The 16,638-nt window shown below is 48.2% G+C and overlaps 1 protein-coding gene across 15 annotated transcripts in view; it reads right to left on the bottom strand.

Moving 5' to 3' along the window:
* EHMT1 (euchromatic histone lysine methyltransferase 1) overlaps positions 1 to 16,638 on the bottom strand; it is a 225,808-nt gene that overhangs the window by 65,671 nt on the left and 143,499 nt on the right. For all 15 annotated transcript variants that reach the window (XM_054501965.2, XM_054501963.2, XM_054501952.2 and 12 more), the window contains 2 exons: positions 16,181 to 16,312; positions 11,370 to 11,515 (listed from right to left, as the gene is read on the bottom strand). In XM_054501965.2, the coding sequence (XP_054357940.1) occupies positions 11,370 to 11,515; positions 16,181 to 16,312 (278 nt within the window). The remainder of the gene's footprint in view (positions 1 to 11,369; positions 11,516 to 16,180; positions 16,313 to 16,638) is intronic.

The raw sequence follows: 16,638 nt of genomic DNA, 5'->3' as shown, positions 1-16,638 counted from the left end.
GTCCAGTGGGCCAGGCGCGACCACACCCACCAGATCCAGGGGGCCAGGTGCGCCCACACCCACCAGATCCAGGGGGCCAGGCGCGCCCACACCCACCAGATCCAGGGGGCCAGGCGCGACCACACCCACCAGATCCAGGGGGCCAGGCACGACCACATCCACTCACATGCGCCTACCAGAGGGCCGGCTGCTCAACTCTGGCAGAAGTCAAGGAAGGTTCTGGGGTGAGAGGGGTTCTGGGCTGGGTATCCAGGAAACATGAACGTATACCTGGCAGGACAGTCCAGGCCATCACAGGCCAGCAGTGGGCAACGGTACAATGAATCTGTGGGAGCCCCAAGGATTCTGGGGCAGCCAGAGGAACCTGCACACAGGGCAAGGAGCAGGACACAGAGTCCAGGGCCTGACTGGGGGACATGGTCACTGGAGGGTTCTGAGAGGACCAGGACTTGAAGGCGCCTGTGGAGGTGGAAGCACTGAGGGCACCCAGGATGCCAGGCGCTCTGCAGCACACCAGACAAAGCCTTACAGGTTTGCTATGGAAAGTTCTCTGATAGCCAATAAGAAAACAAGAAGTAGCTCTCCCAAAAATAAGCAAATAATTGAGTGGCAATTCACAAAAGAAGAACTACAAATGCCCCCCAAAGGAAATTACACAAATAAATTCAACATAAAAAGCCTCTGACATTCTTCCCATTCGGTCTGGCACACTGCAAAGCTGGTGTCTGTGGGGTCTGCAGAGATGACACACCATCACTGTGAGTTCTGTCCAAACTTCACGGCAAGCAACTTGGAGACATGAATCAAAAAGCTTACAAATACATATTCTTTTTTTAAGACTCCACTTGAAGATATAATTAAGCGCACAAACGTGTATCTAGAAGGACCCAGCTTTTGCAATAACAGAAAAGTAGGAACAACCAACCTGTCTACCTGCAGAAGAGTGGCTGCAGGGCACGCCCAGGTGGCATAAACGATCTACCCTGAAGCCAGCAAGAGACTTCCCGATGCCCAAATGATGTTGCATTAGAATCATCCAGGCAATTTTCTTAAAAGACAGTCTGGGCCCCACCCCATACCTATGGAACAAGACCTGAAAGGCGTAGAACCAGGGCATGTACATCCTGAAAAAATGCCCCCTCCACACCACCACCACCAAATGCGTCTGCAGTGACTCCCTGGTTCAGGACCAGCGGCTGCAGGGCACTTGTAGCTACTGACTTTGAAAAATGTTTACATTAAAGGAAAAACAAGTTATTTTCAAAAATTCAATGTGGTTATACACATAGAAGTCTAGGAGGACATACAAAAGTACTAAGAATGATTCCCTCAGTTTTGGAATAAGAAGTGATTTTACTTTCTTCTTCATGCATGTATATAGTGTCTGGATTATTTTACAATCAGCATGCATTATTTTTACAATCATAAAAACGATAATGCTGTATGATTCTGGCTCTGTGCTGTGTAACAAGGAAACAGAGAAGGGAGCTGCGGGGTCAGGGATCCAGGCAGAACGGCAGGAGAATGTAAGGAAGGAGATGTTCTGGGAAGGATATATCAAATAAAAGACAATGGGATCCAGTTAGGGTTGGGAAAAAAGAGATAAAACAAAGCATCCTTTAACAAGGTGGGAAAAACACAGATGCATTAGGGGTGGTCCCACTGAGGTCACCATGGGTGGGAGAGACGCCCCGGGTCCACCACAGCAGAGCACAGATTCACTGACTGCTGACGGGACCCTCAAGGCGGGACCAGAACAAAAAGGAACCCACCGCAGGGAGGGGCTGTGCTTTGAGGACAGATAGCAGCTGAAATAGGTACTGACTTCGCAAAATAGAGATAACCCAAACCTGCTTGCCTGAAGGTGGGTCCGCACCGGCAGAACCCTGGAAAGGCTAAAGAATCAGGGCCAGCTTCAGTGGCAGGGGCTGAGCTGGTGTAAATACAGAGCTGGCGAGGCGGAGCCTCAGACGAGGTCCATGCAGCCAGGTACCCCACCTGGCACAGGTGAGGGGTCACCCTCTGCAGAGGTGGCCACAGAGCTCACTATCCACTCTCCACACAAGCCCACTGCTATAAAACGGTTTCCTATTTTTTTAGTGTCTCACTTTTTTATTAAATATTCTATTAAGAAAACTTTCAAAAATAGAGACAAAAGTAAAATGTATCCCCATGTGCCCATGCCTGATTTCAAAAATTACCAGTATTTTCCTTTCTCATTCAAGACATCCCCTATAATCTTTTGTGCTTGGAGAGGTGTGCTGGAATATTTAACAAAGTACCTAGGGGTAAAATGATGCCATTTTAGCCATAATTTACAACTCCATATGCATTGCTAACAAATCATACTTCATATAACCTTAGAACCATTATCACGCGGAACACAGGTAGCACTTTCTCAGCGCCATTTAATACCCAGTGCCCACAGGCTCTGCAGGGTCCACAGGCTCTACAGGGTCCACAGGCTCTACAGGGTCCACAGGCTCTGCATGGTGGGCTTATTAGGACACAGCGGGGTGTGCAGCTGTCCTGGGCTAGCCTTTCATCAGCTGTGGGAATGCCCTCCCTTCCTTCCTCTTCCTTGGATCTGGTTTAAACCAGACCTGGGCTCCACTGTGGGGCCCGCTCCTGGGCAAGATACAAAAGCCTCCATGTTGGGGTCCTCTGTGATTCATCCCAGCTGTTCTACAGCTCAGGTCTGCCGATGGGGCCCCTCCCTTCCTGCCCAGCGGCACCCTCTCTGCCCGACGCTGCCCGAGCAAGCATGAACAGACAAAGTCCAAAGGTGGAACAGCACTGCTGCAGCCAAAACGCCCCGGCATCCCCATCTCCTCGGTAAGACCATGTCGTCCAGCAAGGTGCTCGCCTGTGGTGAGCTAAGACAAAGAAACTGAAGCCAACCAGCCAAGACCAGGACTCCGAGGAGCACAGAGACGTGCAGACAGAGAAGAGTTTGTGGGAGACACTAGCACGATTATGCTCAAAGACATGGGAGATAGCAGGGCGCAATGGCTCATGGCTGTAAACCCGAGGTGGGAGGATCACCTGAGGTCAGGACTTTGAGACCAGCCTGGCCAACATAGGGAAACTCCGTCTCTATTAAAATGCAAGAAAATTAGCCGGGCATGGTGGCGAGCGCCTGTAATCCCAGCGACTTGGGAGGCTGACGCACAAGAACTACTTGAACCCAGGAGGAGGAGGCTGCAGTGAGCAGAGATTACGCCACTGCACTCCAGCCTGCACAACAGAGCAAGACTCCATCTCAAAAAAAAAAAAAAAGACATGGAAGATAGAGGCAGCTCTGAGGGGAGAACTGGAGGGCCACAGTGTCCGTGACATGAGATAGAACATTTCAGAATTCAAAGGCTCAAAATAGTTATCTTCTGAGCAATGTGTCTTAAGAACTATAGGTTATGCACCACCAAGACAAGAGTGAAGTGCAGATACGTGATCCAGCAACTTGATGTGTCTGAGAATACAAACACGCAATTCTATCAGCTGAGAATGGGTTTATAACAAGTACACAGAAAACAAAAAAATGAATAGGGAGGCAATGATTAGCTCCAAGGAAAACAAACAAAACAAAGTCACTCAAGAAAGGAAAGGCAATCCAGGCAGCTGTGAGTGCCTCCCCCAGCAGGACACAGCCTGGAAGCTGCAGCCCCAGGGAATCAGCCCCACTGCTTGCTCTTCTCTTTGGTTCGCTCCTGGGTGCTCACAGGAGGCAGGGAAGGTGCAGACCAGAAGCCTCCTTGGTGTGAGGCCTACAAGGATCCTTCCGTCTTGCTGCACAAGGTGGCTGGCTGGGAGGGAAGCAAACCCTATGGCCTGGGGCACAGGTGAAAGATTATGGCTATCACAGCTATAGGGGAGGTACCTAGTGTCCAATGGGATACTGCCCAGCACCAAACAATGAGCAGGGCAGCCCCTTCTTCCCCCAAAGAATTACTTGGCCCAACACGTCAAAAATATTGAGGTTGAAAAGTCTTGCACTAGAGAAATCTGAACCCACTGTCAAGAGAGAGAAACATCAACAGAAGCACACTCAGAGATGACTGAAACATTGTACTACAGACCAGGAATTTCAAGAACGTCAGCGTAAAACGCTAGAAACAAACAGTACCAGAGATAAATGCCTTTGACTGGCTCATAAGTATACTCAACAAGGAAGAACTGGTGAATAATTTTAAAGGCCAATATAAATTATCTAAAACTAAAATGGAAAGAGAAAAAAAGAGGAGGGCATTGAAGAGCTGTGGGACAATGTCAAACAATCTAACGTGTGTACAAGGAATCCCAGAAAGAAAGAAAAAAACACAAGACTGAAGAAATAAAGTGGGCCGGGCACAGTGACTCACACCTGTAATCCCAGCACTTTGGGAGGCCGAGGCGGGCGGATCACCTGAGCTCAGGAGTTCAACACTAGCCTGGACAAGATGACAAAACCCTGTCTCTACTAAAAATACAAAAATTAGCCAGGTGTGGTGGTGCAAGTGTATAGTCCCAGCTATTTGTGGGGCCGAGGCAGGAGAATTGCTTGAGCTCAGGAGGTTGAGGCTGCACTGTGTCATGTTCATGCTACTGAACTCCAGCCTGGGTGACAAAGTAAGACCGTGTCTCAAAAAAAGAAAAAGAAAAACGAAAAGGAAAGAAAAAAAGTGATAGCTGGCTAAGAATTTCTTAAACATAAATAGAGATCAAACCAAAGATCCAAGAAGCTCAGCAAAACCTAAACAAAATAAATACCAAAAAAGCAAAACACAACAACAAAACCCACCACACTCAGGAACATCATTTCCAAATTGCTGAAAACCAAAGCAAATATTGGTGGCAGACAGAGAAAAATGACATATAGTATGCAAAGGAACAGAGGCAAGAAGTTCAGCCAATGTCTCATTAGAAACCATGCAGGCCACACTGGAGTAACCACCTCTTTAAGGGCTGGGGGCGGGGAACTGCCAACCCAGAATTCTATATCCCTGGAAGAAAGTATCTTTGAAAAATTAAGACAAAAGAACTTTTTCAAACAAAAGCTGAGAGAATTCATTATCAGCAGCCTTGTGCTACCAAAAAAAAATTATTGGAAAGTCTTTAGATACAATATAATAATACCACAAAGACAGAAATTTGGATACAAAGGAACAAAGATCTCTGGAATGTTTAAGATGAAGGTTAAACTATTCTTATGTTTAATCAAACCAAAAAAAGATACTTAAAGCAAAAATAATAGCCAATATACTGTAGAGTTTTAGCATATATAAAATTAAAATGCAGAAACAAGATACAAGACAGGATTGAACCATACTACTGTAAGGTTCTTACACTGTATGTTATGTGGTATAATGATTTGTTGGAGGTAGACTGTGATAAATTAAAGATGTGTATTGTACACTCCAGGGGAACCACTCAAAACATTAGAAAAAAGTTCAAATAATAAAGACAATATTGAAATAAAATGGAATCTAAAAAATTCAAATTCAAAAGAATGCAGAAAAGGCTGAGTGTGGTTGGCTCATGCCTGTAATCTCAGCACTTTGAGAGGCTGAGGCGGGCGGATCACCTGAGCTCAGGAGTTCAAGACCGCCTGGCCAACATGGGGAAACCCCGTTTCTACTAAAAATACAAAAAATTAGCCGGGCATGGTGGCAGGCACCTGTAATCCCAGCTACTCAGGAGGCTGAGGCAAGAGAATTGCTTGAACCTGGGAGGCAGAGATTGCAGTGAGCCGAAATCCCACCATTGCACTCCAACCTGGGTAACAAGAGTGAAACTCTGTCCCAAAAAAACAAAAAAACAAAAAAACAAAAAAACACACACACAGAAAGTGAAGAAAAAAGGAGAACAGATGGTATAATAAGTGGAAAAACTATTACGATGTTAGCCTGCAATCCAGCTATATTAATACTTACATTAAATGGAGATAATCTAAATATATCAACTTAACAAAAGGACCGTGATGCAGTCATGTCTCACGTAACAACACGGTGTGTTCTGGGAAACATGTCACTGGGTGAGTTTGCTGGTCTGAACATCACAGGCTGTACTTGCATGAGCCTAAATGGTGTCGCCCACTCCACACTCAGGTTATGGTACCCAATGTTGCTCCTGGGCTACAAAGTTGTACAAACATGACTGTACTGAATACTGTAGGCAGCTGTAATACAACAGGAAGTGTATGTACATCTAAACATATCTGATCACAAAAAATGTGCACTAAAAATACAAAACAGGTTGAACATCCCAAATCCAAAAATCTGAAATGCAGAATGTTCCAAAATCCAAAATTTTCTGAGGGCCAATATGACGTTCAACAGAAATGTTCATTGAGGCATTTTGAATTTTTTTTTTTTTTTTTTGAGATGGAGTCTTGCTCTGTCGCCCAGGTTGGAGTGCAGTAGTGAGATCTTGGCACACTGCAATCTCCACCTCCCGGGTTCAAGAGATTCTCCTATCTCAGCCTCCCAAGTAGCTGGGATTACAAGCTCCCGCCACCATGCCCATCTAATTTTTGTATTTTTGGTAGAGACTGGATTTCCCCATGTTGGCCAGGCTGGTTTTGAACTCCTGACCTCAAGCGATCCACCCACCTCAGCCTCCCAAAGTGCTGGGATTATAGGCGTGAGCCACCTCACCCTGCTCTCAGATTTTTGAATTTGGGATGCACAACTGTTAAGTATAATGCAAATATTCCAAAATCCAAAATGAAATCCAAAACACTTCTGGTCCCAAGCATTTTGAGTAAGTGATACTCAACCTGTATTGTAATCTTATCAGACTACCTTCATAGATACGGTCCATCAACCTGTATTACAACCTTATCAGACCACCTTCACAGATACAGTCCATTGTTGGCTGAACACTGTTATGCAGTACACGACTATATTAGATAAAAGGGCAAAACCACCAGGCATGGTGGCATCTCCAATCCCAGCTACTCAAGAGGCTGAGGCAGGAGGATCGCTTGAGTGCAGGAGTTTGAATCTGCACTGAGCTCTGACTGCACCACTGCACTACAGCCTGGGCAACAGAGTGGGACATTGTCTCTAAAAAATAAAAGTAGGCTGGGCACGGTGGCTCACACTTACAATCCCAGCCTTGTGGGAGGCCAAGGCAGGTGGATAGCTTGAGCCCAGAAGTTTGAGACCAGCCTGGGGAACATAGTGAGATACCATCTCTACAAAATAAAAATATTAAAACTTAGCTGGGCGTGGTGTTGCATGCCCGTAGTCCCAGCCACTCAGGAGGCTCAGCTGGGAGAATCACCTGAGCCCCAAAGGTGGAGGCTGCAATGAGAGCCACTGCATTCCAGCCTGGGGGTCCAAGTGAGACCCTGTCTCGAAAAATAAAATAAAGTAAAATTTTTCTTTATTAAAAGAGCAAATCCAACTACATGCTGTCTACAAGAAAGCCACTTTAAATTTATAGACAGAGACAGACTAAAAGCAAAAGTGTAGAAAATGATGTACCGTGCAAACACTAATCAAAAGAAAGCTGAGTAGCTATGTTAATATCAGACAACACAGCCTTTGAAACAAAACAGGTAGTTTTTGTTTTTTGTTTTTGTTTTTGTGACGGAGTCTTGCTCTGTCGCCCAGGCTGAAGAACAGCGGCACGACTGAGGCTCACTGCAACCGTCGCCTCCCAGGCTCAAGCAATTCTCCTGCCTCAGCCTCCCAAGTAGCTGGGACTACAGGCAAGCACCACTACAAGTGGCTACTTTTTGTATTTTCAGTAGAGATGGTGTTTCCCCCATGTTGGCCACAATGGTCTCAAACTCCTCAGCTCAAGTGACCCGCCTGCTTCAGCCTCCCCAAGTGCTGGGATTACAGGCATGAGCCACTGTGCCTGGCCTGAGACACGTCTCTCTATAAAACCATTCCAGTGAACAATGAATAATAAATTATAAAATCAGCACCATTTTGAAACCTCCAATGAATAAACAACAAATGTAGGTGTTAAGCATCAGCAGCTGCCAATATCAGAGAAAGTGAGACAGCCAGACAACATGGCCCTTTATTTTGGGCTAAACCCTCCCCACACTCAAGAGTCCTACAAAGGGGCCAAACTTGTAAGGTTGTTTAATTTTTTTTAAGAGATGGGGTTTCGTCATGTTGCCCAGGCTGGTCTTGAACTCCTGGGCTCAAGCAAGCCTTCTGCCTCGACCTCCCATTTTACAGACATGAGCTGCTGCACCCGGCCTTGGCGGTTTTGCAAGAAACACAGAGGAACCTGCTGAACTGCCACCTAAGTGTGGGATTCACGGAATCCAGATTATGGGAACCTCGAAGCTTCCAACAGCCTGGGTTGCTCAACAGATACATTGAAAGAAAAAGAAGGGACCAAGAACAATATAGAAATTGAAGGACAGATGGGCAGCAGTGCCGCAGGTGAAGCTACAAACCTAAACAGTGAAACTGACCCTGGAAGTGGGCGTTGTGGGAGTTGGGACAGAGACTGCTGGGCGGGGCTGCCGGGGAAGAACACGAGCGGGGACAGGCTGGGGGTGGTGGGGAGAGGGGGAGTGGGAGTGGGGCGGTGCGGGGAGTGGGGGTGGGGGGGAGTCAGGCTCCGCTTCTCCACCTTGGCGGTGTTTACCAGAGCTCAGCTGAAGTTGGTTTGTTCAGCCCAATGTTTGTTTTGTATGGTCCCTTCGGGATCTACGTTTAATTTATTATTATTTTGAGTTTTCTATCCAAAAAATAAGTCAGAGCCCAAGGGATCTTTTGTTTAATTTTAAACAAAAAAAGCTTACCACACATCGAATACAGAGAAGGCCATGAGTTCTTAAGAATGCTAAGGCAGAAAGGGAGGTGGAGAGGGGACAGAGAGAAGCAAAATCAAGCCCTCTGGATACCACTAGAGGTTGTTAGGGCACCCATTCATTACTCTGCAAAGACAAGTAGCTATTTATTCTGCCAATCCCGGCTGAAGCTTGTTTCAGAGGTACGAAACAGCCCTAGCAGATGTGGGGAAGTTCTTCTGTACCAAAGAATTCCAGCCTGTACTTGCAGGAGGAATGACAGAATGGCAAAATCACCATTTTGAAACTTTGAATGAAACAATGGATGCAGGCAGTGGTCACCAAGGATGGTATGGCCTTCGGACGGACGGGCGGCCGCCTCAGAAACCCAGAGCCTTCTCAGCACCACTCCCAGCACACGAACCTCCACAGCATTCTCGCCAGAATTAAATCATAAAATAAAAATCTTAGGTACTTGAATGTAAACCAAGTCTTTGAATCTAATTTTCAGGCTATAGGAACTAAGGCAAATGACTTACACAACACAAGAAAGTTATGAGCTAAGTCCAGAATCTGGAATCCAGATTCTTTCAGCCAACAGCGTGGCAAATGGGAAGAAGTGCGGGACAAAGAGAATGTTCTGGGTGAAAGAAACACAAAAGACTTAAGAGACATTGCAGCAGATTGATTTAATGAATGGAACCAGTTTGGATCCAATTAGAAAGAGAGAAAAAAAGTAAAAGGCATTTTGTCAACAGGCCTTTGCCCATGGACTAGGCACTAAATAATAACAGGAAGTTGTTATTTTTGTTACACGTGAAAAGCATTGCTGTTATGTGAGACAACGGTCCCTTTTTGATCTTAATAGAAACATACTGTGCTATTCAGTAGTAAAATGGGGTTTGCTTTAAAATAGTAAGTAGTTCAAAACCAAGAAAGGAGGGTGGGGAGAGAACGCTGGTGATGGAGGAGGCCGAGTCGAGGATTCCGAAGGCTAACTGCGCCCTCACTTTTCACTATGGAAAGTTCTTTTCAAACAAGTGAGGGGCTCTGCAGAGGGGCCGAGTGTGGCAGAACATGCAGCGAGTGACACGAACACTCAGAGGTGGGAAAAGCCGTCACATGGGGAGCCCGCTGGGCACACGTGCCACAGATGAGAGGCGCTGAAGCAGAGGTCGCCTAGCCAGGCTGGGATGAGACAAAAGCAACGCCAGTGTCAGAGTCTGAGTAAAGGCACGTGCACTGGAAACATGGAGATAGAGAGAGAAAAGTCACAGGGAAGCACGTGTCACACGGGGACCTGACTCCACTGGATCCTGTTTAACACCTACGGAGAAGGAGAAGAGGAGAACCAGTGGTTCTCAAAGTGTGGTCCCTGGACCAGAAGCATCAGGAGAAACGGGAACACTCTAGAAAAGCAAAATCCCAGCCAGGCCAGACCTGCTGAATCAGAAACCCCGGCCACGCCAACAGGCACCAGGGTGAGGCCTGTGGGCGAAACTGACTGGCCTGTTCCAGGGCTCTGCCCGCTCCTCCTGGGTGCTGCCCATGCTCCCCGACACAGCGGTCGGGCCTGACCTTTGGAACGAGGCTCCCATTCCTGCCTTCCTCACAGAAGGCCGGTGAGTCTGGAGGCGCCACCTGGCCCCTCTCACGGGCCTCACCTATACCACCTGGGCGACGGCCGATCCCGCACAGGCTGCCATGAGACCTGGAGGAGCGCCCTACGCAAAAGGCTTGGAATAATGCCCAGCATTGCTACATGAATGGTTGTCCTGTTCACAGTTCACTTATTTCCACAGTGTGCAGCTAAGACTCGATAATCGAGTTGAAGATGGATCCGCTGGCCAATAAGACCAGGAAACTCACTGAAGCAACAGCCTGACGCACCCCTCAGGAAGCAGACGACACTAATGGCCACGTGCTGACTTCGGCCACAGCAAATGCAAGCCCGGGGCAGCCAGACACCTGAGCAGTGTGACTGCATGTGGTGCCTCTCTGCCTGGTGCCAACAAGCCTCCTGCTCGGACCCTCACCATGGCCAGCCATGGTCACGAGGCTCTAAGGGCTGAAAGAAATCTTGTTAAAAAGAACTGGAGAAATTCTCAAAAAACATTAATTCCGTCTGTGCTCTGCCTGATCCCCCCTCCTGTCCCAGAGGCAGCAGAGACGGGACGTGCTGAACCCTCTGGGTCTGTGATCCCTGGTGAAAGGAGAGAGGTGGCCGAGGCCCGGCCCTTGCGGGGCCTGCCCTGCGGGAACCACAGTTCTGGGCAGTTCTGGACCCACCTTGGTGTAACTATCCTGCCTCAATCCACTCACTTTGTTTATAGCAAGGTAGGAAAAACTTTGACAAAACCATGATCATAAAAAAGAAATACAACAGGCCATTTTCATTCAAAGAATTTGTCTACACAATCCTCCTTTTTAACAAGCTCTAGACCTGTGTTTCATCATCTGCCGTGACTTCACTGTTGGGATCTGCTCGACTGGTTTTGCGCAGAATCCACTCAGGCTCCCTCCCTGGTCATGCAGCACAACTCACTCGAGGGGCTGTCGGGGCCACTGCTGGGCTGGACTTTCTCACTCACTCCTCGTGGCTGCTTTAAATGAAAACAAACGTGCTTACTTCATGGTCCGCGCTCTCTGTAGCCATGCACTGGTTGTTGGCCAGAGTGGTGATCTCTCGGCTCTTCGGTGTTTCCATCCGGCAGCTGCAGAGAGGCACTTCCTGGAGGCCGTCTGTTTCCAGCACATCTGGACCGTTGGCCAACCCTAACGTCACACAGACACATGTCAGCTCATGCAATCCTGACCTCAAAAGAACATCTAGAAAGTGATCGATTATAGCCTCAACAGTGATCTCACACGCCAGGAAATGAAAGCGATGCGGTTGATTACCCAACACAAACAGCCCCGCGCGGGGCGGGGATGGCCACCACCTGGCAACATGAAGGGGCGGCCTGTGCCTCCCCAGCTAACAAACCCCCTGCCAGGGTCTCAAGAGGCACCTATTAACCTGTGTTGTCAGGTTCTCAGGACCCAGGACACAAGTTCGAAAGCCAGAGGATGGTACCTCTGGCAGTAGCTCCTAAATCTTTTGCTTTCAAACAAAAGAGCATTCACTGCCCTTTAAGACCTTGTTTTCCTACTTGGTTTTAGAATGGCAGCCACAAAAAAAAAAAAAAAAAATCAGTTTGGAAGGTTTTAATAACGGTTCATCTATTATCTAGAATCTCACTCACCTACTACAATAGTCCAAAGAGCCCATTTATTAGGCTGAAAGAGGAAAGCACCAGGAAAAACAAGGAAAGATAAACCACAGGAGAACTGGAGCTGAATATGCGGCTGACAATGACGGCATCGTCCATAGGGAAGGCTGCAGCAGAGCCGTGGTCAGGCAGGCGGCCCTGGGCCCGTCCCAGCACAGGCAGGGCTGGTGCCCCCACGCCCTGCCCCAGCCCGGGATGGGAGAGACGGGCAAGGCCAAGGCTGTTGAGTGGCAGGGGCAGGGGTGGAGGGCAGCTGCCAGGAAGACCCTTAAGCTTGGCAAGTGGCTACAGCGGGTGCTGCTCCCAAAGGAAGCCAGATCGCATTTCACGTTTTCTTTCTTGTTAAACAGTCAAAGCAGAAATAGAAGGTGAATCATTGTCTCAAATACTCACTATTACCTCTCTTAATTAAAAATAATTAACTCTTGGCTGGGCATGGTGGCTCACGCCTGTAATCCCAGCACTTTGGGAGGCCAAGGTGGGCGGATCACGAGGTCAGGAGATCGAGACCCTCCTGGACAACATGGTGAAACCCCGTCTCTATTAAAAAAAAAAAAAAATACAAAAATTAGCTGGGCGTGGGGCACGTGCCTGTAATCCCTGCTACTCAGGAGACTGAGGCAGGAGAATCACTTGAACCAGGGAGTCGGAGGTTGTAGTGAGCCGAGATTGTGCCACTGCACTCCAGTCTGGCAACAGAGTGAGACTCCGTCTCAAAAAAAAAAAATTAACTCTTGTTTTTCACATCTAAAAATATAGTGTTAAAATAAATTAAAATGGAGACCAAGACTACAGAATCCTAGAACAGACAAAGCCAGTTGAGCCAAGGAGGCCATCTTGGCCTTGCTTGATTTGAAAACAAAAGATATCTTGGGCTACTTCTGGCAAATGCCTACAACAAAGAAAAATAAAACTTAAGCTCTACCATTTAGAAGCAGCCAACCAATCTCTAGAACTAGGGACTTTCCAGCAGGGACAGAACAAATGAGGAAACTGCGTCATGAACCAGTGGGGTGTTTTCCTGGCTCTACTCCCATGTTTACCCTAAAAATCCTTCCCCTCGTGTTTCCTCAGTGCAGCTCCCGACGTGCTTCTGGTTTGGAGCTGCCTGGTTCATGAATCGCTGCTCAAGGAAACCCTTTAAAAGCTGCACTGTGCCTTAGTGCATCTTTTTTTTTTTTTCTGAGCCGGAGTCTCGCTCTGTCGCCCAGGCTGGAGTGCAATGGCGCGACCTCGGCTCACTGCAAGCTCCACCCCCTAGGTTCACGCCATTCTCCCGCCTCAGCCTCCCAAGTAGCTGGGACTACAGGTGCCCAACACCACGCCCGGCTAATTTTTTGTATTTTCAGTAGAGATGGGGTTTCACCGTGTCAGCCAGGATGGTCTTGATCTCCTGACCTTGTGATCTGCCCGCCTCGGACTCCCAAAGTGCTGGGATTACAGGCCTGAACCACCGCACCAGCCTCTTAGTGCATCTTTTAACAACACGCACGCTGAGCCACCCACAGCCGCTTCCATTTGTCTCTAGCCCATTTGGAATCTGATATTGGTCACCACCAGGAGAGAATCCAAATCTGTGCAAAGAGCCAAAAAGCATGTGAACAGTCCACGCTGCCGTCAAGGACTCCGTGCAGGAGGCACTTCCTAATCATGTGCTGCCCGAGGTCCCAGCCTTGCCTCTGGATCACCCATACTCCTGAAGACCAGGAAAACGATGAAGTGAAACTTGAATTCAAATCACTACAAGTTTAAAGCTGGGGGGGGGCCTCTGAGATGATCCTGCTCAGCAACCTGATTTTTAAAAGGAGAAAACACACACAAACCCCACAACGCTGTGAGATAACTGTCCTACCACAGCACCGGCCGACAGCGGCCAAGAGGCTGCAGTGAGATAGGTAAGAACCCAGGGCCTACACGCTTGGATAACAATGCAGTGGCTCAGACACCTCCGTGGAGGTGAAGTGTTTCTGTTCCCGCAGTGGAACTACTAGGGACATCAAACAAAATGATTGAAGCAAGCCTCAAGCAATCAACCTCCACCAAGCTCTGGCTCTCCCACCCTAGCCCACGTTGCCATGGTTACCGACTCCTGGCCTCTCCCAGGCTCAGACCCTCTGCCTCCTTTCGCTGCTGGGTGACATCACCATTCAACCTCAATAAGGCAGGCCCAAGAGCAAGGCAACGGGGAAAGAGACGAATGCATACGGAGAGGACTTCTCATCTTCATATTCTCCTTGGCCCAAGGCTCAAGCCTGGACCCCCTGAACCACAACCAGCGGCATCACCTGCCCCCACTGACCTGCTCAGCACACTCCACAGGCCGATCGCGCCTGTCCCATCTGAGACGCACGCCACCCAGGTCTCCCAGAGCCCCAGACCCCATCCAGCACCACTTGGCCACTGCCTTCCTCTGGGGTCCCGGGCCACACGGCCAGCACCAGCACAGTGGGCACCACCGCCTGTCTCTTCTACACACTGATGATCTACATCAAGAGCATGACTGAACAGGCCAATCGCTGACTGACCAATCAGTGCTGATCAAACATAGGTAAATCAATTCTGGGAGGCAGTTTACAAAATGTCACACAAGCTGAGGAGCCTCTACTCGCTGCCGTTTCTCCTCCGGCTCTGTGTTGGCCCTCGCCCTCTGGCCCTGATGCTCGACACCATCCTTCCTTTAGAGCTACCTTCCCCCGACCTTACCAGAGACAGCAGGCGCACACTGACAGGTGGAACAGCCTTCATGTGCCAGCTCCCTGTCTCCTGCCACTCAGCATGCCCAAGGCCACCACACCAGGAGTCGATTTGACAAAATCAAATACTATTTACTACTTAAAACCAAGTAACTTCCTGAGACCTCCAAATCTAAAAGCAAGTTTAGAGAACTGAAACACTCAGTGTTATACTCGGAAAGCATGGAGTGACTATGCTAAGGACTTCGTGATACTTGAGGGGGGGTTCTGCTCCATTTGGTGCAAGAAGAGGAAAAAATATCATCGTTTCCATGATGGACTAGCCTAAGATTTCTTTTTTGTTGTTGTTGTTTTTTAATTGAGACGGAGTCTCGCTCTGTCGCCCAGGCTGGAGTGCACTGGCGCCATCTCGGCTCATTGCAAGCTCCGCCTCCTAGGTTCACGCCATTCTCCCGCCTCAGCCTCCCGAGTAGCTGGGACTACAGGCTCACACCACCACGCCCGGCTAATTTTTTGTATTTTTAGTAGTGACGGGGTTTCACCATGTCAGCCAGGATGGTCTCGATCTCCTGACCTCGTGATCTGCCCACCTCTGCCTCCCAAAGTGCTAGGATTACAGGCGTGAGCCACCGTGCCCAGCTGGACTAGCCTAAGATTTCTATCTTAAGCTAAAGATGTGATTTCCTAGGTGAATTACATAGGTGACTCAAACTTCCCTCAGTGTTCAAAACCCTAAAAAGCTAGCTATTTGTCATTTTTAAATGGCCCATTAAGCCCCTTACAGTAGTCTGTAATGCCACACCACCAAGATCTGTGTGGAATGTAAATAAGATTTTCATTTCCTCCACATCATGCTTCAAATAAATCTTCCCAAATAATCAAATAGCTATTAGCTACTTTTCACTCATATAAGGTTTCTAAGTTGCTTAAAAAGAGAAAAAACTGATAGAAAGTGTGAGAACTGACAACTTCTGGCACAACAACTCCCAACAGAAGCTGCTGATTCACCTGTGATTTAGAGGTACAAAAATACACTAAATACGAACATTCCATTACAGAACGTATGTCAGAACTCTCAGCTCAACACTGACCAGGGACATATTTCAGCCAATCAGAGACACCTTATTCAACAGTATGTCCCTCTGTGTCCTGAGATGCCACCAGGGAGGGCGTCTGGCCGCAGGCAATCCTCCACGGAGCACGCCTGACCCACGGAGGGAGACGACTGCCACGCTGGGCCGTGCTTGGGCTTTGCCAGTTGACTCTTAGAGGGTTTCCGTAACGTCTCTTTCTTCACTTGAACACCGGGACACAGCAAACGCACCCCATCCTGTCTACACCTCAGCTGGAGGTGATGCAGTTAACCCGATCTTCTACTAGTGTCCACCAGGGGGCATCATGCTAATACAGAGGAAGGAGCCCAGAAGACAAAGGACCAAGATGGTGCCCGGTCTCAGTTACAACACCACATTCACCTTCTGCTTGTGAAGACAGAATTCCTTTGACTCGGAGATCCAGGGAGTCCAGAGAAACTTCCATGTACCCTGTGCTGTCTCCTGGTGCTGTCTGCTCAGCGCTTCCTGAAGATGACTTATGTGACTCAGAACCTAGGTATGAAAGGCACACACATCAGACACCATGCACCCAGGTGGCCGCACCCACCCAGACGCACAGGGCAGCAAGGCTGGGGCCCTAGGAAATGGACTACTTCTAATTAATCCATTCAAAATCACAAGTTGAAACCCACTATTGTTTAGACCATTCCAGTTTCACTATCATTTTCTCTCCCGCATATTATTTTGCTAATTCCCCCTTTTAGACATAATATTCATGGGGGAGGAGAGAAGCTGTATAGACAAAAACAAAGGCACCAACATGTCAGTACATCCTTCTCTGTAACTATACCAACTACATAAAAGCTATCAAATGATCA

This window comes from Pongo pygmaeus, chromosome 13 (assembly GCF_028885625.2).
Source record: "Pongo pygmaeus isolate AG05252 chromosome 13, NHGRI_mPonPyg2-v2.0_pri, whole genome shotgun sequence".
Taxonomy (NCBI): Eukaryota; Metazoa; Chordata; class Mammalia; order Primates; family Hominidae; genus Pongo; species Pongo pygmaeus.
The sequence above is the reverse complement of the archived record's forward strand: the minus strand, read 5'-3'. Positions and strand labels throughout refer to the sequence as shown.